The 26,907-nt window shown below is 45.8% G+C and overlaps 6 protein-coding genes across 6 annotated transcripts; 3 read left to right on the top strand and 3 right to left on the bottom strand.

Moving 5' to 3' along the window:
- The first annotated feature begins 378 nt into the window (after positions 1–378).
- Positions 379–4,586, top strand: LOC117587735 (cullin-2). The gene is made up of 9 exons (XM_034278653.1): positions 379–485; positions 849–1,022; positions 1,153–1,386; positions 1,460–2,537; positions 2,881–2,998; positions 3,075–3,181; positions 3,342–3,710; positions 3,784–3,897; positions 3,954–4,586. The coding sequence occupies exons 2-9, from the start codon at positions 904–906 to the stop codon at positions 4,083–4,085; spliced, it is 2,271 nt and encodes a 756-aa protein (XP_034134544.1). The 5' UTR covers positions 379–485; positions 849–903; the 3' UTR covers positions 4,086–4,586.
- Positions 4,587–5,752: 1,166 nt separating this feature from the next.
- Positions 5,753–14,065, bottom strand: LOC117587635. Its single transcript, XM_034278503.1, has 11 exons — positions 13,980–14,065; positions 11,491–12,101; positions 11,148–11,330; positions 10,487–10,649; positions 9,730–10,362; positions 9,110–9,671; positions 8,089–9,049; positions 7,885–8,012; positions 7,513–7,827; positions 7,354–7,443; positions 5,753–7,286 (listed from the first exon to the last, which is right to left on the bottom strand). Exons 2-11 carry the CDS (start codon positions 11,718–11,720, stop codon positions 7,138–7,140), a joined length of 3,414 nt encoding a protein of 1,137 aa, XP_034134394.1. The 5' UTR covers positions 11,721–12,101; positions 13,980–14,065; the 3' UTR covers positions 5,753–7,137.
- Positions 14,066–14,626: 561 nt separating this feature from the next.
- Positions 14,627–19,539, bottom strand: LOC117587960 (DNA repair protein complementing XP-G cells homolog). The gene is made up of 4 exons (XM_034278963.1): positions 19,305–19,539; positions 19,062–19,237; positions 16,813–18,990; positions 14,627–16,757 (listed from the first exon to the last, which is right to left on the bottom strand). Exons 1-4 carry the CDS (start codon positions 19,390–19,392, stop codon positions 15,450–15,452), a joined length of 3,750 nt encoding a protein of 1,249 aa, XP_034134854.1. The 5' UTR covers positions 19,393–19,539; the 3' UTR covers positions 14,627–15,449.
- Positions 19,540–19,738: 199 nt separating this feature from the next.
- Positions 19,739–20,220, bottom strand: LOC117587965 (DNA polymerase epsilon subunit 3). Its single transcript, XM_034278973.1, has one exon. The coding sequence runs from the start codon at positions 20,128–20,130 to the stop codon at positions 19,753–19,755; it is 378 nt and encodes a 125-aa protein (XP_034134864.1). The 5' UTR covers positions 20,131–20,220; the 3' UTR covers positions 19,739–19,752.
- A 48-nt stretch (positions 20,221–20,268) lies between these two features.
- On the top strand, positions 20,269–23,892 carry LOC117587961. Its single transcript, XM_034278964.1, has 2 exons — positions 20,269–21,386; positions 21,450–23,892. Exons 1-2 carry the CDS (start codon positions 20,466–20,468, stop codon positions 23,382–23,384), a joined length of 2,856 nt encoding a protein of 951 aa, XP_034134855.1. The 5' UTR covers positions 20,269–20,465; the 3' UTR covers positions 23,385–23,892.
- A 580-nt stretch (positions 23,893–24,472) lies between these two features.
- LOC117587964 (protein gurken) lies at positions 24,473–26,708 on the top strand. The gene is made up of 4 exons (XM_034278972.1): positions 24,473–24,661; positions 24,796–25,099; positions 25,243–25,902; positions 25,961–26,708. The coding sequence occupies exons 2-4, from the start codon at positions 25,030–25,032 to the stop codon at positions 26,164–26,166; spliced, it is 936 nt and encodes a 311-aa protein (XP_034134863.1). The 5' UTR covers positions 24,473–24,661; positions 24,796–25,029; the 3' UTR covers positions 26,167–26,708.
- Positions 26,709–26,907: the final 199 nt, after the last annotated feature.

Here is a 26,907-nt window from a genome sequence, read left to right as displayed (position 1 = left end):
ATACGCATGTTTTTCAAATGTCCCTTGTTATTCTTTCGAAACATGAGAATTTTCATCACACACAAGTGCCCATACTATAATATACTATGGTTGACCAGCAACAAATTGTCAAATTCCGCCCCACGTAACTTTTTACACTATATTTTTGGTTGACCTTTTTAGTTCTAATCTTATTTCGCAATCAATACAAAAAGCCAAGTCATGAAATCAGCCAATTTTGTGGAGAATTGAATGATAATTCGAGTAGAACAGTTTTAAAGGTGGGAACTCTAACTAGCTAGTAATGTTAAACAGACTAGCAACATCGAGGAAAATGTTTTAAGATTGACGGTATCTTTGCGGTATATTTTAAAAATGAGAACTTATATTTTAGTATATTTCCGAGGGTCTGTCGGTCCCGCGGTCACACTGCTTCGACTAGCAAAAGGTGCAAAAAACTACATTTTCGGCGTAATTAATTAGTAAATAAATTAATTGAGTAGTAGGTGAGTGCTGTCATTCATAACGCCGTTGTCAATGGCAACGGTGGCTCTCCAACTGTGAAATTATTCATTAATTAAGTGCAGTGCAGTGCAAGGCGAAACGCGCTGTGGCCCCCGTCGCGACGTTCTCTCCCTCGACTGGCTCTGATTATGCTGCAAGCAGCGCTGCCCACGTATAAATGAGGGTCGCCGTTGCTTTTGCTATTGTTGTTGCTGCCACTGCTGCTTTTGTTGTTGTAATTGTTGGATAGAAAGAAATGTAAATTGTGCTTTCTTGAATTTACCTTACTTTCCTTTCTCCTCGGCTCGCCCTGCTCCTGATGCTGCTGCTGATACTGCTGCTGCTGCAAAATGAAAACCAACAAGTCCACCATCCAAACCAAACCCCAGACGGACCCACACACCCACACACACGCACGAGATGTCTCTGAAGCCAAAAATAGTGGAATTTGTTGATGTTTGGCCGCGCTTGCGCTGCATAGCAGAGTCGGTGATAACATTGAGCAAAGTGGAACGGGCCGTATGGAATACGAGTTTTAGGTATGTAAGTGTGATGACGGGTGACGGCGCTGCGGCATGAGTTGCCAAAAAAACTGAAATTGCTAAAAATTGCCCCATCTCATATACACGCACACACACTAACGAATCGAAACATACCACACACTTATAGCGATGTATATACGTTGTGCGTGGCGCAGCCGGAACCGATGGCCGATCGTCTGTACACCGAGACAAAGCATTTCCTCGAGAAGCACGTACAGGAGATGCTCGCCCAAAAGGTGCTCTCGGAGACGGATGCAGCCAATGCGAACAAATCCCTTAGCAAGCCGGACTTACTGCAACGCTACTACACCACCTGGATGGAGTATAGCCAGGGCATCAAGTATCTGCATCAGTTGTACATGTAAGCGCCTACCAGCAAGTATACAAATCACCGAGACACGGCCTTCCTTATTTTTGTAATTCCTCTCTTGCAGCTATCTGAACCAGCAGCATATCAAGAAACAAAAGATTACCGACACGGAATCGTTCTACGGCAATGTGTCGGGCGATGCAGCCGAACAGATGGAGATTGGCGAGCTTGGCCTGGACATATGGCGACTGTATATGGTCGAGTATCTGGCAACGGAGCTGGTGCGACACGTCCTAGAAGGCATTGCCGCGGATCGGGCCAGCAACGGCACCCTAGACCATCATCGAGTGCAGATCATCAACGGTGTCATCCACAGTTTTGTCGAGGTGCAGGACTATAAGAAGAGCGGCTCGCTGAAGCTCTACCAGGATCTATTTGAGGCACCCATGCTGGAGGCCAGCGGTGCCTACTACACAGACGAGGCCAACAAGCTGCTGCAGCGATGCACTGTCTCGCAGTACATGCAGGAGGTGATCCGGATACTGGAGTACGAAAGCAGACGGGCACAAAAATTCCTGCATGTCAGCTCGCTGGCCAAGCTGCGGAAACAGTGCGAGGAGAAGTTTATTAACGATCGTCTTGGCTTTATCTACTCGGAGTGTCGCGAGATGGTGTCCGAGGAGCGGCGACAGGATCTGCGGAATATGTACATCGTACTGAAGCCCATACCCGATCATTTAAAGTCCGAGCTCATCCAAACCTTCCTCGAGCACATAAAGAACGAGGGCCTGGAGACGGTGTCGGCGCTAAAGGGCGAGAATATACACATCTCCTTCGTTGAGAATATGCTGAAGGTGCATCATAAGTATCAAGAGCTGATCGGCGATGTCTTTGAGAACGATTCACTGTTCCTGAGCGCCCTGGACAAGGCGTGCGCCAGTGTGATCAATCGTCGGCCCAGTGAGCGTGTTCCATGTCGCAGTGCAGAGTATGTGGCCCGGTATTGTGACACTCTTTTGAAGAAATCGAAGTCCTGCGAAGCGGAAATCGATCAGAAGCTCACCAACAACATCACCATATTCAAGTACATCGAGGACAAGGATGTCTATCAAAAGTTCTACAGTCGATTGCTAGCCAAGCGACTGATACACGAGCAGAGCCAGAGTATGGATGCGGAGGAGGGCATGATCAACCGATTAAAGGTATATTTCTACATTTCTGTCTAGTCATTAATATAGCTCTAGTGCTATAGTGCTTTCTCAGCACATTATTAGCGTGACAACGCAATAAATGTGTGTGTGTATTTTTTTGTCCGTAAAATCATGAACGCAAACTGTAATCAACAGCCCTGGCTTGATAACGAAAGACCTGACCTTTCGTAACTCACACAATTTAACCATTCGTATCGATAATTCAATTAAAACGATAAAGCTGAAGAGATCTTTTGTGATAGCTAAACCGCAATATCGATAAAGTTTGATACGTTCTTCGGCAGTAATCACATTGTTTTACCCCACTAATCCCTGATTATCTGTATCTTTATAGCAAGCCTGCGGTTATGAATTCACGAATAAGCTGCATCGCATGTTTACGGACATTTCGGTATCCACGGATCTGAACAACAAGTTCAACACTCACCTTAAGGACACCAACGTCGAGCTGGGCAAGTCGTTCACCGTTCATTTATGGCTTGATTTCTTAATAAATGTATTCTCCTTCTTCTTTCCTGCCCCGTACAGGCATCAATCTGTCGATTAAGGTGCTGCAGGCTGGCGCCTGGCCATTGGGCTCAACGCAGGTTATACCATTTGCCGTGCCACAGGAGTTTGAAAAATCAATTAAAATGGTACGTAGTATTTGAATGGAGAGGGGGCCGTAACGAAGCAACGCAGCATGTTCCTGGAAATCAAACTCGAAGATGCATCAGGCAGTGAAATCGATTTTTCTCATTTGTCTTCTCAACCACAAGGTAGATGCTGACCCGAGTATTTATTTATCTCTTTCAGTTTGAGGACTATTATCATAAATTATTTAGTGGCCGTAAACTAACGTGGCTTCATCACATGTGCCATGGCGAGCTGAAGCTTAGTCATTTGAAGAAGTCCTATATTGTAACAATGCAAACGTATCAAATGGCGATAATATTGCTGTTCGAGACATGCGACAGCTTGAGCTGTCGGGAGATACAGAACACGCTGCAGCTGAATGATGAAACGTTTCAGAAACACATGCAGCCAATGATTGAGTCAAAGCTGTTGAATGCTAGCTCAGAGAATCTCGCCGGGGAGACACGTATCGACTTAAATATGGAGTATACAAATAAGCGGACTAAATTTAAGATAAGCTCGGCACTACAAAAGGAAACGCCCCAGGAGGTGAGCGAGAGTCATAACAATATCTTGTGTATTACCTGACTGTATTTTTAAACGCAAATTTATTTTCATATAGGTGGAACATACGATTAACTCGGTGGATGAAGATCGCAAGCTGTTTCTGCAGGCAGCCATTGTGAGAATTATGAAGGCGCGCAAAGTGTTAAAGCATAATGCGTTAATACAAGAGGTGTGTGTCTTGAACTATAAAGTAAAGATGAAACTAAAATGCACAACTCTTTATAGGTCCTGTCATTATCGAAAGTCAGCTTCACGCCCAATATTGCAATGATCAAAAAGTGTGTGGAATCCTTAATTGATAAACAATATATTGAGAGAACTGCTAACTCGGGAGATGAATATAGTTACATGGCCTAGACAACATGGGTGCTTGGAGCAAGACCGATTCTTTGGCGTTAATTGTGCAGATTATTTAACTAGTAAACAAAAAATAACAAAATCCCAAAACTCCAAACCCACACGCAATACAAACACACACAGAGGATGTAAACACAAACGTTATATATTTTGTCTTATCCAAGCTCAAAAATGGACAAGAAAGTGTCGTCAGCTAAATATATTAACCAATTATTTTGCCTGATTAAAATATTCCTAAAAAGAGAAGTGGAATGCTGTAGGTGATGCAATTTAATCATTTTTGTTTTATGATCTTAGCTTATCGGAATGATCGATGATGTTACTGATACTTTTAATTTAGCTTAGTTAGTTGCCTCGTTTGGATTTAAAGCGTGTGTTTTACATTGTAGATATATCCCATTTTGTGTATTGTATATTTATCTGGTTTTATGCGCACACGCACAAAGCAGAACAAACAAATTGAAAAATTGTATAATAAAAACCGAAAACAGATTTGCGAAATATATAGTATATGTATGTAAAGTATGTATATGCGAAATAATTCTTCCTCGACACAAACAAACCGATTCCATGGTGTTCCGTATTTTCCAGACAGGCAGGACACACACACAGAGAGTGGACAAGAACAAGTATATATGTACACATAAAATATCGAACCTAACAACTAAGGAATACTATATATTTGTAAATGAATTAAAATGTTATTTACTTATATTTAACGTTAGATGATACTTCGAATAGTGCCTACACTTGTTCGGGTCTATTAATATCTCGATTAAAAAAACACAATGTTATTTATTTTCTGTTCAATGCTATTCTCTTTATTTCATTTCATTAACCCTCATAGTTTTGTTTATTTTAAAAATTCTTCATTTTCATGATTAAAAAATTATATAATTTTTACTCTTTTATCTGTTGTTTTCTTTCCTGGCTATCTGCTAACTGGCTTTATGGCATGTGTGTTTTCTGTATGTTTGGTTTACGTGAGATTTTATTGTAATTTGTCATTTGAAATGATGGAATTGTATCCCACATTAAATTATTAACTATTTTTATCTGAAGGCTTAGGTCGAAAGTTTTTTTCGTTTGAAGAATGCGTGAGTTTAGTGTTAATTTCTTTTTAGTCCATAGAAGAATGAAAAAATAGATTTTTAATTGAGTGAATATTATTGTTTTATTTGCATTTCCAGTTCATGGAATATAATTTATTTGCCCATTTTCTTTTTATGATTTTAATTTGCATTTCGTTTTCCCGTTCTGTATTTTTTTCTTTTATTTTTTTTGTTTTCAAATCTTTTTATTCATTTGCATGCTACTTGTCTAAAAAATATATATTCAATAATATTAATTCAAATAAATGTACATATATATATTGTAATAATAATAAATACCAACTTTCTATAGCATATAATATATAATTCGTTAATAATACTTTCAACTTGCTCTAAGAGGGGGGGGGAGGGGGGAGCGGGGTATATTGGCCACCACCTCCTCCTGCTGCTGCTCGTAAGATGCTGCTTCAATCTCATCTCCAGCGTGTTGGTTTATCAGTGAAGGAGTGTTAATAAAAAATATGTTATCTCCCATACAATATAATATATCATTCTGTTTTTGTTTTTTCGTTTTGTTTTTAATTATTTAATGACTAGTAAACGTTTACAGTTGTGTTGTTGTTATTGCAGTTTATAATCCCAAACTATCCATCTATATTAGCGCTCAAAAATTGAGAAATGCTCGCTGGTAAAATCGTGTTGAGCATTTTTATGAAACTATTTTTCATCAAATTCATTTTCGAATTTTCTTTGTGTTTTTCTTTTTTTTTGGTATTTTTTTATCAAACATTCTTTGAAATGTGGAGGGCGTAACTTCATTATTTTATAATTTTTTTCATTTCGAAATTAAATATGTATTATCTTTACTTGAATTTGGTAGTGGATTTTTTGACTGGTTTTATAAGGACTCGCGGTTATTGGACTGCTGTGAATTACTTTCGATACGGAACGTAGAACTGCCACATAATTGCACTTTGCCCATCCCATCCCATCCCATTTTTTTTTCAAATACTGTTTCTCCTGGCCAACAATCGTAAGTATCATCGAACCCTAAGAACTTAATTCTCAGCTACACAAAAAGTGCTTGAAGTATCAAACATCATTCATCATATAAAGTAAGTAATGCTGCCTGGCACCCTAAACGGTTCAGTTGTTAGTTCAAACTATATGTAATATAGCGCCCATACTCGCACATATAGTAGATACGTATATATATGTATATAAATTCAGTGCTTGTATAAGTTGTGTAAATCTCTGTCTACATTTGCTTACCCCATCCATCGTTGCGTGCTTCTGCGTTTTACGGCCAAGGAATAATTGCATTAATTTTGTGGGATTCGTTTTTGGCAAGTTCAAGGTCTGTGAGGGGGAGTATAATGAAAGATCACACACACCAATACTCATGGCATTGTAATCAATCTCTAACTGTCTGGTGAGATAGTGCTGAATATAATTTTCATATTTTTTTTTTCATTACATTTTTTTCAGTGTTTCTTTTGGTTTTTTTGGTTTTTAAATTTTTGTTTTACAATTTCTTTTGTTTTACTATTTTTTCACTTGTTTTCAGTCTTTACGATTCACGGCTTTTGTGCATTTGAATTATTCTTATTCGTTTTTACTCAATACTTTATGACCGATATAAACGATGCGATGTGTATATAAATTGCTTCAATTCAATGTTCAAGGTGAACGAACAGACGAACACGTGAGAGCGTGAGAAAGATTTTTGTTTTGTTTCTGATCTGATTTGGATGAGTAGGCGAGAGTGAGTGTGATCGAGCGACCGAGCCGCGAAGAACAATAAAGTTGTGGTGGAATACGTAGATACGACTCGGGGCTATCAACTCCCCCCTAAACATATGTGAAAGTGCAGGGTTATTATCATCTTCTTCGATTCTATATGGTGATAGGGTATGCATGTATATAAGACATATCCTAAACGTTGGCGTGACAGAGGGGCAGTGCTTGTTGGGAACTCTCTATAAAAAGGCTTCCATCCTCTAGTGCTCCAGCGAGGCTGTTTTCGTACGCTTCCAAAGCGTTTTGAAGAGACCTTTCTTCTTGGGCTTGGGATTGGTGGCCGGTGCCGTTACACCCACAGCTCCATTATCCTTGCGACTATTGGTGTTGTCTTTTTTCTTGTTTGAACCTAAACATAAAATGTTATGAATGACTATGGAATACAGGAGAAGTGCATTGTATCCATGACTTCTTACCAATCGCCTCAAATTCATAGGCATGCTTGCTGCTGCTGTCATCCATGGGTTGGTCGCAATAAGCCTTGTGCTTTCGGTCCTTGTTGTGTTCTGGGCAGGATTAAAGACAAACTTGATAAAAGATACTGATAATTATACAACTCCTGCCGTTACACCCACTTTTCTTGGTTATCAGCAAGCTGGTCACACGCCTGAGTGCCTCACGAGGTGATTTGTTCAAAAAGGAAGGCGTCAGATTCGGTGGCAAAGTCAGTGGTTTACGCGATTGTCCTGTACCGGACATACCCGCCGGATTGTCCCACACACGCACAGAGGCCAAGCGATCAATATTCTCCGTTGAGGCCGGACGCATGCTACGCTGCTTCGGATACCAGCCGCGTGCCGGTGCGCCAGTCATGCGCAGCATCTCATTGGAGGCCAAGGCATGATTGATCGAACGCTGGCGACATATTTGGGCAGTGCCGTAATTGCCACCTAGATGGGTTCGTAATTGTTAGATAGGTGCATAAGCATTCTAATGGATGCACTCACCTCCAATGCCCAATATGGATGTGCCCATGTTGATGCTGTTGGATGTGCTTGATCTAGGTGCGGTGCGACAGCCACTCGCTGGAAGTGGCTCATTTTGGCGACGATATGGCGTACGTGGTATGTCACAGCTGCATTGGAAGTAGGCAAATTGCATTCAATCATCATTATATATCCTATACTGGTGGTGCTGCTGCAATCACTCACCCTCTGGCAAAGATTGGTGTTTCAGGAAGACTACATGAGGTTTGCAGGCGATGCTCCTCGCGCGGCGACTGCTTTAGGCTGCGCTTGGTGCCATAATTGATGTACCTGCGTTGATACGAACCCGATCCCCCATCTCCGCACGAGCTCATGGTACCCATGACTGGGGGTGGGGGCAGCGGTGGCATCTGGCCGAGACCAGTGGGTGTGGTTATGCCGCTGCCACTGCTATAGTGGCCAAAGAGCTTGGGGGACCGCTTGCGATACTGCGAGTCAATGCTCCAGGACTTCATGGTGTTGGACGAGTGGCCACCCCCACCGCCGGCACGATGGGGTGGCACCATCGGTGGTCCGGGCAGACCCTCAATAAAGCTGGTTGACTGATGGGCTGGCGCTGGCGGCGGTGGCAGCTCGTCATTGAAATGACGCACAGCAGCAACGTTGTCGCGACTGTGTCTCGTATGGCTGTTGCTGTGCACAGCCGTGCCCGAGGCGGTGGCATGCACCTCGGCCACAGTGGTGCCGCGATTCAGTGGCGTGGCATTCAAGGCCGTTGGCAGTTCCAGCTGCTTGCGTGGCTCCACCGGAGACGGCGGCAGTGGGGCATCATAGTCGAAGAGATCCGGATTAGAGCTGGGCGGCGAGGGTGGCAGCGGCCCAAATGCCGGTATCTGCGACAACAGCATCTCTTTGGCACTCTCCGACTTGTGCACGCCGGGCCGAAATTCGAGAATTCGCTTGGCATGGAGCTCTGCGGCAGTCGCAGCAGCAGCCGAGGCCGCAGCAGCCCCTCCAGCAGGTGGCTGGCCTCCAATGGGTATGTCGCCACGAAGCAACGCGCTAATATTGTGCTCAATCTGTTTGAGTGGGGCACAGCCGTAGCTAAAGTCCGACAGCTCTTCGTCCTCCTCCAGAGTGGGGGCCAGATCTGTGTGAGGTGTGGTGGCATTCGAAACCCGTGTGTCTAAAAAAGTGGAACGTTATTCAGTTTCAAACTTTTAAGGTTCATTTTGCGGACACTTACCATTTCCATTGTAAGCAAACATCTCGTAACTTGGATTCCCATTAAGACGCGCCTCATCGAACTCCTCACTGCTCGAGGTGTTGTCCGGCATGGACTCGGCACTCAGTCGCTTCTCTGTCAGCATCGCTGTCTTGCTCTTTACCGGCTTGATGTGTACCAGCTGCTCCTGGGCCTCGGCAATGTCCAGCGACAGAGCCGCTCTATGGGCTGCGGCCATCTCCAGTCCCCGACGAGTGTGCGCCGCATTCGCCTCGCACTCCTTGTATATGAAGTTCATCTCAGCAGAAGTGGGGGGTGGTGGCAACGGTGCAGATTCGCTTTGCTCGCTGTCGCTGGTGTAGAACTCGTTGCTAATGGCTCCCGCTCCGCCACCGCCACCGCTACCGCCCCCGAGCGAAGTTCGCGGTGGCTTCGGTATGGTAAACACCTCCGATGCACGGGGTGGCTTCTTGGCCGTGGCTCGGCGAATAATGAAGGTCCCCTTGCCTAGCATGCTATGCTCGTTGTACGCAAAGCTGTTGTTGAAGTCGTCCAAGTTCTCGGTTCGCTGCTGCTGTTGTTGCTGCAAAAGGGAGAGGCATAAACATTTGTGGCTTCCATGAGTCGCTTTAAGGTCAAACCTTTTTAGATGTTGCACCACTGCTGGTCCTCTTTGAACCACTGGATTTCTTCTTATTGCTCTTGAAATGAATCTCCCAGGCCACACCATTCAGTTTGACGGGTGTCAGATCCGTGGAGACGGTGGACTCTTCCAGCGAGTCCTCCGAATAGTCATCCTCCTTGGTCGGCTTTGAGGAGGCCACATTCATATGGGAAGCCAGGGGCGAGGCCTCGCCGCTTGATGTATGCTGTGATCCGGACGAGGAGGTGGAACTGTTGGAATGTGGATTGAGCATGTGACAGATCTCCTTGTGCTTCTCCACCGAACTGAGCAGACGCTTGTTACGTGCCCCCTCGCCAGATGCTGCCTTGGCCGATGGACCCGGGTAAATGGTGACCGGATGTTCATTTACGATTGGCTCTGGCAGCTTGGCTAGGTTTCCCCTCAGCACGGCATTGTGCACGGCACTGATGTCGATGCCCAGTGCATTGCGCTCCCCATTGCAGCTGCTTCCCGGACGAATGGAGGCCAATCCACTTGAGGAATCGACCACGGACACGCCACCCAAATTCGAGGCGGCAGTGGTTCTGGCACCACAGCAGGGCAGACTCGAGTAGTTGGAGTTTGTGGAGTTTGCACTGCGAGCCTTAGGCTGTGGGGGTTGAGATTGGTGAATGGGTGCCAGAACAGGGGATGGGAATGTGTGTGCGGTGAATTAATTGGTTTCCCATTAGCCAGAATGATAAATGGATGGATCCTACCATCCTATTACTCACCAACGTTGTCTGTATTAGTGGCGTTTGCATTTCCTGGCCATGCTCTGCCTCAGATAATTTGGTTAGATTCTCAGCTGTGCCATCGACTTCATTGAAACTGCCCTCGGGCACGGTGTCTGTGCTGGGTGTCTGTGGCACATCTTCCGAATCCTTTTTGGACATGCTAGTAAAATGAAAATTGGTAATCTGTATTATCATGTTGAAACGTGTGTCGGGAATCTTTTGCATATTTAGATGTGTCGTTTAGTGATAGGCAGATTCGTCTGTTCAATTTTGTGGAAAGGATCGCTTCAATAAATTTCTGACAGCATAAATTTTGGAATTTTTGTCACGGCTCTAAATTTTGTAGAATAAAACTGTATATTATTTATATTTATATTATATTTATATACAATTAATAAATTGAGACTTTTATACCCGTTACTTAGTCAGTGTATGTGTATGCATATACAATGTACATTCATACATATCCAGATATATATGTATGTACATAATGCAACCTTATATTTTCGAATTTTACATGTTTTCTACATCTGTCATGTACATCATCAATTAAATAAGTTCTCAAGCCAAAACGCCATTTTAGCCTAGAGTCTTATTTCTGAATAGCTGAATTTCGCTAGCATCAATTGATAAATTCATTAACCCAAATTGTACTTACTTTTTGCGACTGAGACTCATGTAACCATCATCCTCGGATTGATTCTCGCCACTGTTGCAGTGCAAGGCCACTGGTTTCGTGGCTGCTTCCTCGAACTCCGATATGATGTCGTCGAGGACTTTGATGGGCTCAGGTATGTCATCCAATGAGATGGGCTCCAGGGATTGCAACTGATGTTGTTCGCTGCAAGAAATCAAATGAAAAATGTAATTGGCTGTGCGCTGCCTACGTTGCATGCCCTTCTCCTCTTCCAACATTTTCCAATACAACCAGCAGCAGCAGCAGAAAGGGAAGGAGTATTGGGTTGGGGGGCTCAGCAATTCAGTTAAAAATTGCGACATACTTTTGCTTTTGTTGGTCGCTGCTGGCCATAGCTGCTGCTTGCTCCAATGCGGGTTCGGAGTCTGCTGGACCATCAGCGACAGCGGCAGCGGTAACAGCATCCGCTCGGGCATCACCAGCCTCTGTTTCTGCTCCTGCCACCACCTCCAGTTGCAACGCCTCTTCGGATTCAGTTTCAGCCTCAGTTTCGTTTGAATCGCGCGCTCCACACGATTCAGGTGCTGCTGCCATTATGCGATTTTCATTGGGGACCCTCCTCTCCGCACTCCACTCTCCTTCTCTTTCTATTTATTTTTGAGTAGTTTCTTCTTCTTTTCCTCTTTCCTCTTTGCGCCTCCTCCGCTACGTTTATTATGAAACTGTAATCAATGCGCGCCCACAGACTTCAACGTTGCTGTTGCTGCCGCTGCCTCTGCCACTGTCAACGTCGCTGCTGCTGACGTTGCTTTGTTGTCGGCTCTTTCAATTTTCATCTATGCAACGTGTGAAAGTGATTGCTCTATCTCGCTCACTCTCTGTCTCTCCCTCCGTCTGTCCTCTACTTCTCTCAATGTTTTCAGGTCATTAAATTCGTCATCGAAATGTTATAGATGGCGATGCTCTTTGCGGCCTCTGTGGGGGTGTAAGAGAGAGAGGTCATGAGATTTACAGTTTGTTTTTGGCATTATTGACTTTGGCTGTCGTTCCAAAGTTCCGGCTGTAAGCTCCCCCCGCTGCAGGTTTTACTTTGAGAGGAAGGAAGGGCATTCGCCATTCATTTGCCGCCGCTATTAATAAATAATTAATATTGATTTCGTAGCGTGATATCCAATTAAGGAGCTATTGCATAGATTCGCGTGTCCATTTTCAGCTTCTACCCAAATCAGGGAAAGTCCCTACTAAGGATATGGGATACGATTTCTGTATGGATATTTTCTGTCAAAATTGACCTTGATTTGTCTCTATCTTGTTTATACGGTGTGGATTACATTAATTTTCCACGGACTATTCAATATTTGTATTATACTTATCATCTTTTGGGGAGCTACGATTGCTACTAAATTCAAGATGTGCAATGTTGTTAAGACATTAACTTTGAATTGAAATGAAACCATCTACCCACTTCGCCTTTGTTCTTTAATTTAAAGGATTTCTGTATATATTTATTTCAGGCCCCCTATTCGACCATGTCTCACTCTTCTCTTCTCGCTCTTTGTTCCCAATTGAAAATTTCGTTTACATTATTTTAGTATATTCACAAAATTTAAACATATTCGCACACACGCACACACCAACTCTAAAAATTGTTTAATCAAAAACGGTTGAACATTGATTTTTCTGTTTGAGTTGTTACCGTTAGGTTGGTCCGATAACTAAAAGAGATTGGAGAATTGAGAAGGGGTGCGAAGAAACAACAACCACAGAATGAAGGAAAGAAACGAATGAGAATGAGAAAAGCAACAACGTGAGTCTGGATGGCTGGCGAGAGTGTGAGAGAACACTATTCGCGCACTCCCTCTCTACCCCTTCCACCTAATCTTCCTTCATTCATATTTTCTATACACCGAGGGGGCCTGCCTGCCAGGAGAGAGAGAGGAGTTTGGGTCAGGCGCATTCACACACAATTTTCACATGACACCCTTCCCGTCTACTCCTACAGTAACATGCTATATATAAACATGGAAACAGAAAAATTTCTAAAACTTTTTGCAATTGCATTTTAGTTTGCCCTAAAAAAAGTTGTATTTGATTGCAACGGATGCGATGCACTGACGACAACAATAAAAGTTTTCAATATTAAAGCTTCTAAACGAAAAAATTCCATTTCCGGTAAAAACGGCAACTGTCCATAGGAGTTCGAACTGCTACAGCCCACCCACACACACACACACCAACTCCCACACATTTGCACACAAGACAGGGCAGACAACTTTGTCTAACTGCTAAATTTACTGCGGCTACGTAGACGTCGTTGTTACAGCTTATTCCCGATTCCCGTCTTCGCCTTTGCTTTCCTGAATGAAGTTTCTGCTTGGCAGGGAGTCTGGCATCGATTTTTTCCTATGCAGACACCACTCGCACATACACATGCACAAAACACCCACGCACATACACACACGTACAGTGAGAAGCTGAAGAACAACGAACCGACTTTTTCGGCTTTGCCTAATAATTACAGTTAAAAGCTTTTGCTCACTCATCGCACTGCCAAAAGGTCAAATCCGACAACTTCCAGTTGGAAATATTGCTAAAAATAGCATAATTCCGCGGTGTTTGCACGTAGGAGGGGGGTTGCGAGAGAGACACGACAATTGTCGAAGGTGGTGGTGGATGGTAGGGCAATTGTAATGCCAGACGCCGCGGCGGCGACGACGGCGGCGGCAATAACAACCCAACGGTAACGGGAACGACAGACGATGTAGAAAACATAATTATATTCGCAATTTTTCAATTTGCTTATGAATTACACGAAAACACGATACACACACACACACGGAAAAACATTTCTACCTTCATACGTGCAAGTCGCGATTTCTGATGGTACAGAAGTGCGTTCAAATGGAGCCAACCCGGAGCTTTGTTTATACGACCACAGATTTCGATAGACCGAGTAAAGAATGAACTTAACCCACTTAAACCCCCCGCTATTTATACAGTTGAACACCTGGAGTTCCGCGGATAAAAATAATGAGGTTTATAAATGTATCTTGTAGATCCTTTTATAGCTTAGAAAATAATAAACACATTCTTGACCACGAACTTAGCTAGCATTTTGTAATAATCTAAATATTCGTGCGTATGTTTGAACACCCACTGGTCGGCGATGGGTTAATTATTCTCTCTCTTTATTTCCGGAAATCAAATTCCTCGATTTTCAGATTCAGGTGAATATAGATAGCTAGCTAGCACTCTAAGCTCTGAAAACATAATTGTATAGGAAAGATTAATCAAATTTTCACAAGATTGTCAATTCTAAGGATTTATTTTTATTGTATTGTTTAAAACTTAATAAAAGATACGAACGAGCAGAATCACACTTAGAGAGAGAGAGAGTAGACATTTTCAAATGTTGTTGCAGCTGTCGGCGGAAAATTTTGAATTTTCTTAGTTTTGTAGCTGGGTCTACATCAGGGTAGCTAAAAGCTGATAGCAATACTTAGCTGGGTCTCTTCATAGTTTATTGTAAGGAAATCTTTTGCTTTGATTTATGCAATACGAATACAAAATTAATCTACATGTATATTCAATATATATGCCTTTATCCTGCTACAGGTCGCATTGAATACAGTTACTTTTCCCTGACCAAGATTGTGTGTCTAAGCATTCTTCACTCTGCTCTGCCTGCACCTGCATCTGCGAGAGCTCATCGGGAATTGATTCCATAGCTTTTCGCAGGCGGTGAGTTTCTCGAGGTGCTCTGAGAGATCTTCTGGGCAGAGGCTTCCCTCGGGTTGGCTTCCTCCATCTGGACTGTTGTTCATCAGCCTTGTTTACTTTTGCAGCCTTTTTGTTTTGTCCTCTCAGCTCCGCCAAGTGCAGTTCCATTGGCGTATTCATCTGCTGGGCAAAGTAAATGGTGCACATAATCCACATAATCGTTGTCAACATGTGAACGACTATAAGGCGAAGACGAAGGCTTAACTCTGTATTTATTTTCAACAGTTTCGTACCAATTGATGGACTTAAAGTCCATCTCTAAAGTTTGTAGTTTTTCTATATGAATTTGCAGTTGAGATCTCCCTTCTTCGTTTCCAAATTAAGGGTGAATGGGAATGAATGGGTTACCTTTTACTTGTTGGTGTTCTATTTTGTGCTTAGCTTCTGGCTGGACTTTCCTTTGTGGTCTGATTGATGGACCATACTGTGAGGCACTAAACACTTTCCTTGCTGATGTCCAGCTCCTTCGAGTTTCCATGCATGATTATAACTTATCTCAAGATGTGAGTTTCATAATTGTAAACGTGAAATTTCAATCTGGATTTAGTTTTGGTTGTCTTTGGCTGCTGCAGATTTTTTAAGCACTTCCGCTGCCTTGGCCTTGTTCAGGCGCATCTGCTCCATGTCCCTTTCCCTTTGCGGTATGATTTCTGTGGTGTCTGGTATCCTTGGACATTTTCCAGGCTTTGTCATCGGCTGCGATGTGGATGGCTGTTCTTCGGTTGTATCTGTTGTTGAAGCCTTTCGCTTGCCCCGCTTGGGACGTGCGGGCTTGGTTTCGGCTTTCACATCCGCTGGCTCATTCGCCGTCGTCGCAGCTTTCTTGGCCCGCCTGGTGCGCACAACCTTTTTTGGTTTTTCCGGCGTCTCTGCATCGATATTTCCCGACATCTTGTCAATGGCCAGCTGAACGCGCTTGCTGACCTGCGGCTGTTGCACCCTTAGAGCACTCTTGGCCGTGAAATAATTGCGAATGGAGCCTTGAATCTTTTTCTCGTTAATTTTCTTAATTACCGGTAGGAGGATGTCGTCTGTCTTGGATGTTGTCCAGCCGAAAGATTTGCGTGTGAATTCTCTTATGGATTCCACATCCGGTGAGCCCCAACTGAAGGCATCCCGATTGTCGTCCACCTTGGGATCCAGATACGCCTCTACCACAGCCATGTTTGGGAAGCCCTCGTGCAGTTCGATATTCTTAAGCTTTTTTCGAAGCGCCAGACGCGCTGAACTGCCTGGCGGTAAGCTGGTGCTCTTGTGTGCTTGCCACCAGTCTCGAAACCTATGCAAAGTGGCTAAAACCGATTGATTGCCGCTGGCGGCTGGGCTTCCGCCATCCACTACAGAATTGCTGGCGCTCGAGAATGAGGCGATAATTTCCAGAGCCGTCACAGCACCAATTCCATGAATCCCCGTGGTATAATCACTGCCCACCAGGCAGGCCAACTGTATCAGCTTGCCCCGATTGCAGTTGAATGTCTGCTCGATCTGCTCGGCACGGAACTCCAGCACATGCTTGTTCTGGGCAAAGAAATTCTTGTAGACAGTGCGACCGCCAAAGAGCCAGATATCGCTGTCGTCCGTGATGGTGCCGTGCGTAAGTTCGGTGGCGTTAAGGAAGGCACATTGCGCCTCCGCCTCCATGGGCGCCACAATGTACGGGATGCCGAAGAGACGCAGCAGCTCCTGGCAATCAATGCTCATACGTTGGCTAATGGACATGGCCATGCGGTCCTGCCGATTACGTTCGATTTCCAATTCCTTACGTTCCTGGAACAATTTATCAGCCATCTCCTGCAGCTCTTCGGAGGTCTTCTGCGACTTGAGGGCCTCTGCTGCATCTCGGGTGAGCTCCTGCAACAGCAAAGTTATGGATAAGCTAAGAACTTAGTTGCCTATCAATGCTTACCCCGGGATCCACAGCCGCAGCCGGCTCTGGCTCGTTTGCCTGAAAAAGAGACTTCGACGATTTGCTGGACCTTTTAGTGGGCGACACTTCCTCATCACTCTCGTTTGCAGCATCAGCAGGCCGTTTGCGATCAGATTTGGGTGTTCGCTTTCTGTAGAATGGTTGCGGCACCTTTGGAGTTCCCGGAGGCGTGGCATTTTCAGCCACTGGCGACTTGTCCGGTGTCCGTTTCACAACATAACTTGTCTCGAAGAAATGCTTGATGGATTTTTTCTTGCTAGGTGTTTTGTTGGGTGAAATTCGTTGCTTTTGATTGTCATCGCTGTCGCATAACACAATCACTGCTTCGGTCTTGGTGGAACCTGCTTCTTCGGACTTGTAGGTGGCATTGAATTTGAAGACTGCCTCATCGTCCGAGGATAACTCAATGATTGCGCTATTGTTCAGCTTGACTTGCTCCAGTTTTATGTTTTTGACGGCAGCGATTTCCTTCTGCAGGTCATCCAGAATAGAGCTTAGAATTGCCTTTGGTTTTGGCTCGAGAATGGAGATTGATTTAGGCTCGTCCACTGTTAATTTGATATCTTTGATTGCCTCGGTTTTCCTTTTTAGATCGTTCAATATGGAGTCCAAATCAGGTTTGGTTTTTGCCTCGGATGTCTCTTTATCCTCTTGCAGTTCTGTGAGCATTTCTTCCTGGCTTTCTTGAACTTCGATTGTTTCATCTGTAATTGGTTTAGGTGAATCTTCAATGAGCTTCACTTCCTCACTCGCTGGCACTTCTATGAAATCTTCATCATCTTCGCTTTCCTCAGCCGCTTTCTCCCTGTCTGATTCCTCTTCGAATATTTCCGCAAACAGATCGTTGGTGGGCTTCAGCTGCTCAGTTATGTCCACACAAATTTCTAGAGCAGGCGCTGCCACTTCCTCCAAATCAGAATCCGTGTCCGTGTCTACAAGCTGCACTTGATTCTCTTTGAGACTTTTCTTGCTCTCGGCAATGGCCTTTGATAGTTTCTCGGCCTCCTCTGTGGAATCGTTGGCCATATCGTCCTGGGCTGCAGTTGTGGCTAGCAAATGCTCCAGGCTATCCGTGTCATTCAATTGAGTGGACTCCATTATGTTACCCACCTCCTCATCGTTCATGCCGCCATATTCAATCATGTATGCCCTCGCCGGGCCCTTGGCTGCGTGCCGCAACTGTTTGCTTTGAGCGCGATTGAGGCGCAACTCCTGATCCGATTCGTAGTCGTAGTCCTTCTCATCGTACACCTTCTGGGTCTCTTCCAGTGAGAGGGCCAAGGCTTGTGCCAATTCCGCATCGAATTCGTTGGTTATATCCACAGACTCCGCCTTGCTGGATGTGGTTGCCTGCTCCGCCTTACTGGATGTAGTTGGCTTCTCCTCATAAACTGGGGGCTTTGTTTCTGCCAGCTCCTCAATTGTCTCCATCTTCGGCTCGATTTTGGCACTCTCCAGTGCCTTCTTCTTCAGATCCCTGACAAGCAGGAATCGCGTATGCTCATCCGAGCTAATTTGTCGCGTGCTCTGCTCTATGGCCGTTGGCGTTACAATGCCCTCCTCGCTAAAAAAGTCACACAGCTCGGAGTAAGTAAGCGTGTGTCCGCCCATTTCCTGTTCGGCCTGCTCCAGACTTTCCTGTACGGCGCGTCGCTTCAGCAAACGCTTCATCTGGAAGGAGCAGAATTCATCGCTACGGGCGGGCAGCTCATGCAGGCGACCCCAGGAGGACTGCTTGCGAGTCTCCTTGATGTCGGTGAGTATCTCGTGACGAACGTCGGCGGGCAGGTTCTTAAAATTCTGACTCCTGACATCGATGGCCTGCAGACTCGAATTGTAGGCATGTCGCGCGGTGGACTCGTCAAAAGAGCTATCCGAAGTGGCACTCGCACTGGTGTAGTCCAAATCCTGATCGCTTTCGTCTTGGTTGTCCTGCCCAGCGGCCGAAGACGGCAATTCTGGCAGTTTGAATAGATCATCCTCTTCGTTTTTCGACTTGCTGGCAGGCGGGCGTTTCACTGGTGATTTCAGCAAAAGCTCCGCATTCTTGCCCAGCGCCTGCTGCACAACCTTCTCCCTGGCCAGGGACTGCAGCAGCAGAGCCTGTAAGCGGTCTGCTTCGTTGCTGAGTTTATTGCGCTGCTGCTGGCGACGCGCCTGCAACGAGGACATAAACAAAGGTTAGTCGAGTAAGGGAAAGGTAAAAATGAATCAAAGACGAAACCCACAATTGTATCCCTTTTAAGTTGTGGCGTGCATCCATCGAATATGAAGATGGGACGAACGCGGTAGTAGAGCAGCTTACACAGGCGATGAAACAAGCCCAAGAGATGCGCATTATTCAGAGCGGAGCCCTTGCTGTCCTGGAAACCCTTCACAACCTGATGCAGCCAAATGGATATGTCTGCAAGGCCGTGTTTTCAATTTTTCATTAGAATGAATTTCACAAAGCCTCGAAATCGAAGACTCACCCACGGCCAGTATTTTGCCCTCCAAAGTGTCAACCGGCACAGGCTTGCCGCATGGCTCGATTAGCTTCCACAAGCCCGTGACTCCCATGCTGCCAATTCACCAATTCCAATAATATAAAACATGCAAAATAAATAATAAATTGTTTGCTGTGAGACGCATGACGCGGGAGCACACCGGGTTTTAGTGTTGTGAGCGGCGAGGAATAGTGTTGTGAGTGGCACGTAAGTACAGTAGACATTGGAAACTCGCGATCTTGTGTTTTAATGCTCTATAGGGCGAATATGACAAGACATTGTATTTTTTTTTTTTTTTATAATTTAGATAATTTAATAAATGTAAATAGATTTTACAAAATATGAATGAAAACATTAATAACTACTTTAGTTTAAGCTTAAAAGTACATCTTCTTTACTTGATTCGATTTGGGGTTATATTTGCTATCCATCACTAAGTTGCCTCTTCGGTTGCTGCTCCACTGCCACTGGCGGAGGCGTCTGCCGCATCTTTCTTGCTGGCTTTGATATCTTTCTTGTCCTTGACAACTTTGCGATACACTTCCAGATCCTGCGAAAGCGACGGCACGAAACTCCCAAAGTCCAGTTCCGTGAGTGTCTGCATTATATCCTTGGCCGTAATGGTCTTGTGGTTCTGTTTGTGGGCCAGCGCCGTCGATGAGGAAGTCACAAAAATGGCAAAGACCGAGGCAGCTCTCGCAATTGCAGCACGGGCCTCCTTACTCACGCTCGCTCCATCGGGCAGGGCTTCCTTGATAAGTCGCGCAATCACCGCATTGGGCAGATTCAGATCCTCTATACGTTCAACCATCCTTGCTGCAATTTCTGGTCGTTTGATTTGCAATGTTAAATTTTGATGCTGGAGGCGTCCGTCTCTTCCCGCGCAAACAAAACAGCTGACAGTGATGGGTAGCGACTACGCGCACGCACATGAAATGCAGCGACCTGCAACACTAGCAATTTAGTCCACATTTGTTTGCGCTTCATTTTCGCATTCAATTGTTTATATATTTTTGGTAAATTATTACCAAAAAGACGGTATAAATGTGCAACCAGCTTCGGCGAGACTTTAAATATATTTTCTGCGAACACAGGTAATACGAGCCTTGTGCGTGTGCCCACGATAAGAAGCGTCGCGCACAGCACATGGAGCAGAGCGCGCCAGGGACGCCAAAGAAGCGCAAACACAGTGAGTATCACGATCCAGACTACCTCTCAACAGCTGCAGCCAATGAGGACTGTGAGAATGCAGCCACCACCCAGCAAAAGCGCACAAAGTTGGAGTCGGCGGCTGAGCAGGAGGAGGAGGAAGAGTTGGTTAAATCGTCTCAGCCACAGGGCCCCGTGCCAGACACAACGGAACGGTTCGAACGTATTTATGAGATTGTGCAGGTCGAGTTTCAGAGGGAAATCTCGCTTAAGGATGAGCAGCTGGCCGAGATAGACAGACGACTGCAGCAGGCACGTCATCTGCTGGACAAGCTGCGCTTTCAAGTGGTCAGCGAGTACTATCGGAAGCAACAGGTTCCCCTCACGGCCAGCGACGTGGCCAAAGTGCGAGGTGGCGAAACCCTTTTTGGCGATGAGAGCGCTGGTCCGCAGCTGCCGCTGCATCCGGCCATTAAGAAGATTGTCGGCAAGCGGCCCTTACCCATCCAAAACCACCTGCCGGAGCGCACGGCTGCCACACTGGCCAAGCAGACGATAAGGCATCGAAATCCAGCACACCGTCGTGCCGAGCGTCGCCGACAGCAAAAGATACGAGACCAGGGTATTGTCATTGATCATTCAAAGGATCAACAGCAACCAGCAGTAAACATCAAGGTGGAGGATGAGCAGCCATCCACCAGTCGTCAGGCATACGAGCGACAGCAGCGGCAACAAGTGGAGCTGAATGCCTCGCGATTGAACAACAAGAAAAAATTCCACTTTGTGGTGGGCAACACATCCAAATACATTGGCGGGGATCAGCGGCAAGGGAATAGTGGCCAGGCACTTGTCTACAAATGGCTAGTCTATGTCCAGGGCAAAGGTCTACCAAAACCGCTGGAGACGTACATCAAGAAGGTGAGTCTTGAGATATTTCAAGAGATACTTTAACCTATTCCCCGTCTTGCATCTTCGCTTTAGGTGCGCTTTCAACTGCATCACTCGTATCGGCCCAATGATATTGTAGATGTTTATGCGCCGCCCTTTCAACTGAATCGTCGTGGCTGGGGCGAGTTCGCTATGCGGATACAGCTGTTCTTCCAGGATCATCTGCGACAGAAGCCCGTGCAGTTGATGCACACGGTCGTGCTGGATAAGACAATGTGTGGCCTGCATACAATGGGCGCGGAGACTACTCTCGAGATTTGGTTGAGAGCGGAACAAACCAAGATCAAGCAGGAACCATTTGAGACTCCCCCAGAACCTGCGGTTGCATCTTCAGCACCTGCTGTTGCTCCTCCAGCTTCCTTCCCATCACCCTTGAAATGCTTGAAGCCCAGAACGATATCCATCACTCAAAACAAGGAGGAACTGGATGACAACCTCTTTGCTGGCATCAACAAGATCGAAATGAGCGACGACATTGAACAGATTGAACCCACGGTTTTGGTCACGGAGCCCCTGAAGCTCAGCTATAGTCCCAAAAAGCAGCCGTCCACAGGAACTGTGCATGCCAGACCGCCGCTGCGGCTCATTGCAGCGCCCCTAAGCGCCTCGCGTCCATCTGTCGTCTACCTGCCCGTTGTCAATGGCAAAAGTCCGAACAAGAGCGAGAAATCGATGCGGATGCGACATCCTCAGAATGGACATCGTGCCAAGCAGAACGTAGTCTTCCAGAAGGAGGGAAAGCTGTACATCATCGATCCGCAGCAGAGCAAGCTGAAGCAGGCTTCACAGCAGCGATCACTTCTAAAGCCGCAAGTTAGTCTGTTGAAGGCGCCGGCGGTCAATCGACGTCATCAGCTGCTGTGCATCCAGCACGATCATGGCTATGCGGACATGACAAGCGTTTACATGAAGGAGGAGCTGCAGGAACTGAACAACACCTTGCAGAAACGTTGGTCAGCATCTCTGGTAACTGCGGCACCGATTCGACCCCGGAAACTGGATCACATCTTTGGCAGCGCTCAGTTCAAGAGCATGCGCAGCGCTGTGGAGTTTCTGTTGCGTCGTTTGCCACTGATAGGATATCCGAAAGTGGAAGAGGAGCCCCCCTTTGTGTGTCCACCCAATCAGTTGGCCTTCCAGGCACAGCCTGCCTTGCGGCAACGTTGCTACGAGTACCTGCGGGCACGGCATCTGCGTCGCTGCATGCTGCGGCACCTGGGATTACAGCAGATGCATGACAATGGCAAGGAGCTCTACTGGAGTCTGCGTGAGATCGTAAGCTTTGCCCGTCTGCATGGGTATACGCCACCGTTGAAGATGCTGACACCATCCGAGAAGAGGCCAGTGAAGCTGGACGGCGGGGAGCAGTTGGCACAGCGTGTCCAGGAGCAACTGAAGGAGGATCCACAGCCACACCTCTCGGCCTATTGCAGTGTCAGCTCCAGAAATCATATGGATGGTTGGATAGTGCAGCAAACGGGTCGCCTTCAAGGGCATGAGCAAGTAGTCGAGGATCCAGAATTCATCGATGTCTTGGGTGTGGATTTGTCCAATACGCGGAACATTAGTCAGCGTCGTCGACGCTGCGGGCCCGTGGCAAACAATCGCCAGCTGCTGTACCTGCCGCCGCCGGAGCACCTTGAGACAGCAACGCAGCTGGTCCAGGACATGTGCAAGGACATCAACATTAGCCTCGAGGCGGAAGAGTGTACGCCGGGTGTCTCACAGTCGCTGTCCCTTACTCTGCTGGGCCGTGTGTTGGGCATGTTCGTGGAGCGTCTGGTGCGCCGCTCGATAGCGGTCAAGCTCCAGCAGGATACCATTGAAGAGATGCCTACGCCGGCCGCCAATGTGCCGATCTGCCTGCAGCCATACGACATTGGTCGGGTGATAGCTCAGTGCCCGGAGCTGGACTTCCTGGGGAATAGTCACCTGGGGGTGACTCAGCCGGGGGAGCCGCAGACCTAGAGCCGTGGGAATTTATTTGTTTTTAGCTGCACGCAATTCACAGTTCAAATTCTCCTGGGATATTAGTCGATATCTACGTGTAATTATTTTAATGGATTTTAAGCTTAAACTAAGGAATTAAATTAGGTAATTTAACTTTCGTGTGTGTTTCCTCTTCGTCTGAAAAGATAGGGTATTTGAGGGTGCGACTTTTATCGGTGTGTTCAGAAGTATGCTGCAAATATTTCACACTTGCTTTCCCATCGATTTCCGCTAATTTCCGAAATTCTGAATACAACCAAGTTGGGGAGCAAGGATCAAGTCAGTGGGAGCAGGGAGTCGGTATTTTATAGTTGCACATTGCAGATCTGACATAATAACTAAGAGGCGTGCAGAATGCGTAGCGCTGTACTGTTAGCGCTCGACCCACACACTGTTACCACTGAAGCCAAGTTTAACGCAAACCGAACCGAGCCCCAACTCCCCACGACCAGGTTGCGGTTCGACAGCGCACACAAGGGATTTTGAATTTTGATTGGTTTAAAGTTGAAAACGCGTAAAAAGACGGAAAAAAGTATTAAAAGTATTTACTTTCGATATAGAATTTCAAAGTACATGGCGGTAAATAATGGAATGTAATAGGAAGTACATCTTAAGATCTTCAGGGCAATTTTCTGGGCACTGCTGCGCATAGACGAACGGTGTTGGTGGCCATCGACGGGTCCGGCGGTATCGGTGGGATTAACGGAGATAGGTAGCGGGATTTTCACACCTAAATTTGTATTGCATGTTCTGTTATACCAGATTATATACGCATTACCATCTGAGCCTATTGCATGGCACAGAAAATTATGTAACTAATTTACCTAAAAACCCTAAATTTACTAAAACAAAATCGACCGATTTGGGGACCTAGAGGACTACAGGCAGCTGTTTTTCTTGGCCATTGACGAGTACCATTGCATTTCTCTTTTTGCGCCCCACACGAGCCTCCACGCTACTCGCTACTATTTTCATTCATACGGTGGGAGCGCGCATGCTGTTGCTTCTGCTGATTCTGGTCCATCTGTTGATCCGATCCGATTCTGTCCTCTGTTTTTCTCAATATCTTTTAGTCTCTTTTCCAACGTTCGCGCATCAACTTCTTAAAAAAAAGAGGATCTCGCTTCCCGCGCTGTGCAGCGGCCAAATAAATTTAGTTATTGTCTAAATAACCACTCCGTACAGTACACAATAATGATTCATGAATAATTATAATTCTAAAGGCTTTTCAATGCGACATTCATTGCGATTCTCCAGTATGTGGTTCTATAATAAGCTCACCGCCCCCCACACCAAGCATGTGTGTTTGGTTGTGTGTGTCTCTCTGTGTCGTTGTGATCGTGTGACAGAAAATGTGAGCGCGCTATAAAGTTCTATTTTTATTTTGCAGTAAAAGCCACAAACGCCGCTGCCCACAGCCAAGTGTCTGACTGAGATGCAAATTTGTAGTACGAATATGTTTCGGATTCTGTTGCGACGACGCCAAATTGTATTCGCGGCCCAGACGCCGCCGCTCGATCCTTAGATCTCTTTCTGGACACAAGTCCACAAAACATATTTTCCACTTACCCGTCAAGCAGCAGCTTCACACACAGACTTTCGAAACGCCTTGGGGCGTCTTCCAATGATGCAAATCCCGTTTACTCAAATAATCCAAGTAATTTTCGTGCTCTCAACAATTGTCGCCGTCACAGGTAAGAGCGCCACAACCCAATAAAAGCCGCCGAAACTGTTTAGGTGCTGCCGTATCACTGCAATTTCAATCGGAATGGCAGCCTCCTCTTTCTCATCTGCACTCCCACTCTCTTTCTTTTCGATCTCTTTTCCCACCCGCCAGATTGTTGTTCGAGCCGAATTCTACTACTTCGCGAACACACGCTGAAAATTGTGCAGCATCAGCACAATTTGCACAATCACATGCACGAGCATGCCCACGAGCTGCAGCAGCAGATAGAGGAGCATGTGGTCCAGCTGGTCAACCAGATGGAACTGCAGCAACGTCAACAGGAGGAGGAGCAGCAGCAGCAGTTGCAGGCCACAGTCCGGGAAGTTCCACCGGAACCGAATGAAGACGGAGAACTCCTGCCTAACGCGGTCGAGGATGCATCCGTCGATCCTATGCTAGAAGAACAGCTACTGGGAGAGCCGCCTGCCAGCAGTACACAATCCGGGCGAACTGGCGCGAGCACAACCACAACCGATGCTATCACCGACACGACGACACTCACTACTGTCACTCACACTGGCGAGTCAACACCCGATGACGACAGGTCGCTCAGTACTACCGTGACCTCGCTCTCGACTACCATCACACCACCGTACAAGGTCAAGGATACTACAGAGATCACCATGCTGCCCTGCAGCGATTCTTTCAAGACGAACTTCTGCCTGAATGGCGGCAACTGCTTCCGTTATCCGCTCGGCAACAACAGCCTTTACTGGTGCCGTTGCGCCGACGGCTATGACGGACTGCGATGCGAGTTCAAGAACTGGAACGGTGAGACGCATCAGAACAATTCTCTATTCTAGCTCTCATATATTGTTTCGCTTTGCAGGGGACTATGTGAAGGCACCGCCGGCACTGGAGGCACACCCGAAGATACGGATGGCTCGTATTGTCTTCTCCTTTCCCATGCTCATCCTCCTATCGACCATCTACGTTCTGTTTGCGGCCGTATTCATGCTCCGGCATGCGCCCGAGTACCGCCGGAAGCAGCAACAACTAAACTTGTACAAGCAACGGTTTTTTGTCAGATGTTGAGCCAGTCCCCCAGTGGGGCTGCCAACTAATTGCTGCGTTTTTGTATTATTAATTTTGCCAGTTGGGCAACTCTGCAGTTTGTGTATGCAGTTATTTTTTTGTTGATTTGGAAACGACTTTGGTTTCACAATATTCGAATTTTTTGTAGATGGTAGGACTCTGACCATATCTTTACGTTGCGCAACGCAAAGTTAAGGCTTTAATTTATTGAATACATTAAGTAGGATTTGATTTTCTATTTAGTTGCAAAAGACGCACACATTAGTAATTCTCATATTCTCATTTGTTTCGCTTTTTAAGCTTTCGTTGGAGCTTTTGTAGATTTGTTTTTGTGGTAACATTTTGTTACGTTACGCTACGTTAAATTAAACCATAACGAAATATTTAGAATGTACTTAGAACATAATCTTAGCGCCTACTCTACTCCTCCAGTTACCGCGCAACTATTTCCGTAACACTGTGTTACATCCAATCGGTTTGTATGGAGAATTGTATTTTTTTTCTTGTTTAGTAGTGCATTAAAGAGAAATGGGACTCATAAAGGGACAAAAAAAGTTGTCAACTGTGTTTTCGTTTTCAGCTCGGATTTTGGGTGGCTTTACCTTGTAGTGGTCTGGCAGTGAAGCACGATGTTGGGTGTTTATATTTTATAATATATATTTTATCCAATATGTCGTCCAAAAATTCTTTACAAATTTCTTCGAACTTACAGTTACAATGTATAGTAGAAATTATTCAAAA

This window comes from Drosophila guanche, unplaced genomic scaffold (assembly GCF_900245975.1).
Source record: "Drosophila guanche unplaced genomic scaffold, DGUA_6, whole genome shotgun sequence".
NCBI lineage: Eukaryota > Metazoa > Arthropoda > Insecta > Diptera > Drosophilidae > Drosophila > Drosophila guanche.
Note: the sequence above shows the minus strand (reverse complement) of the source record. Positions and strands in the feature narration are given on the sequence as shown.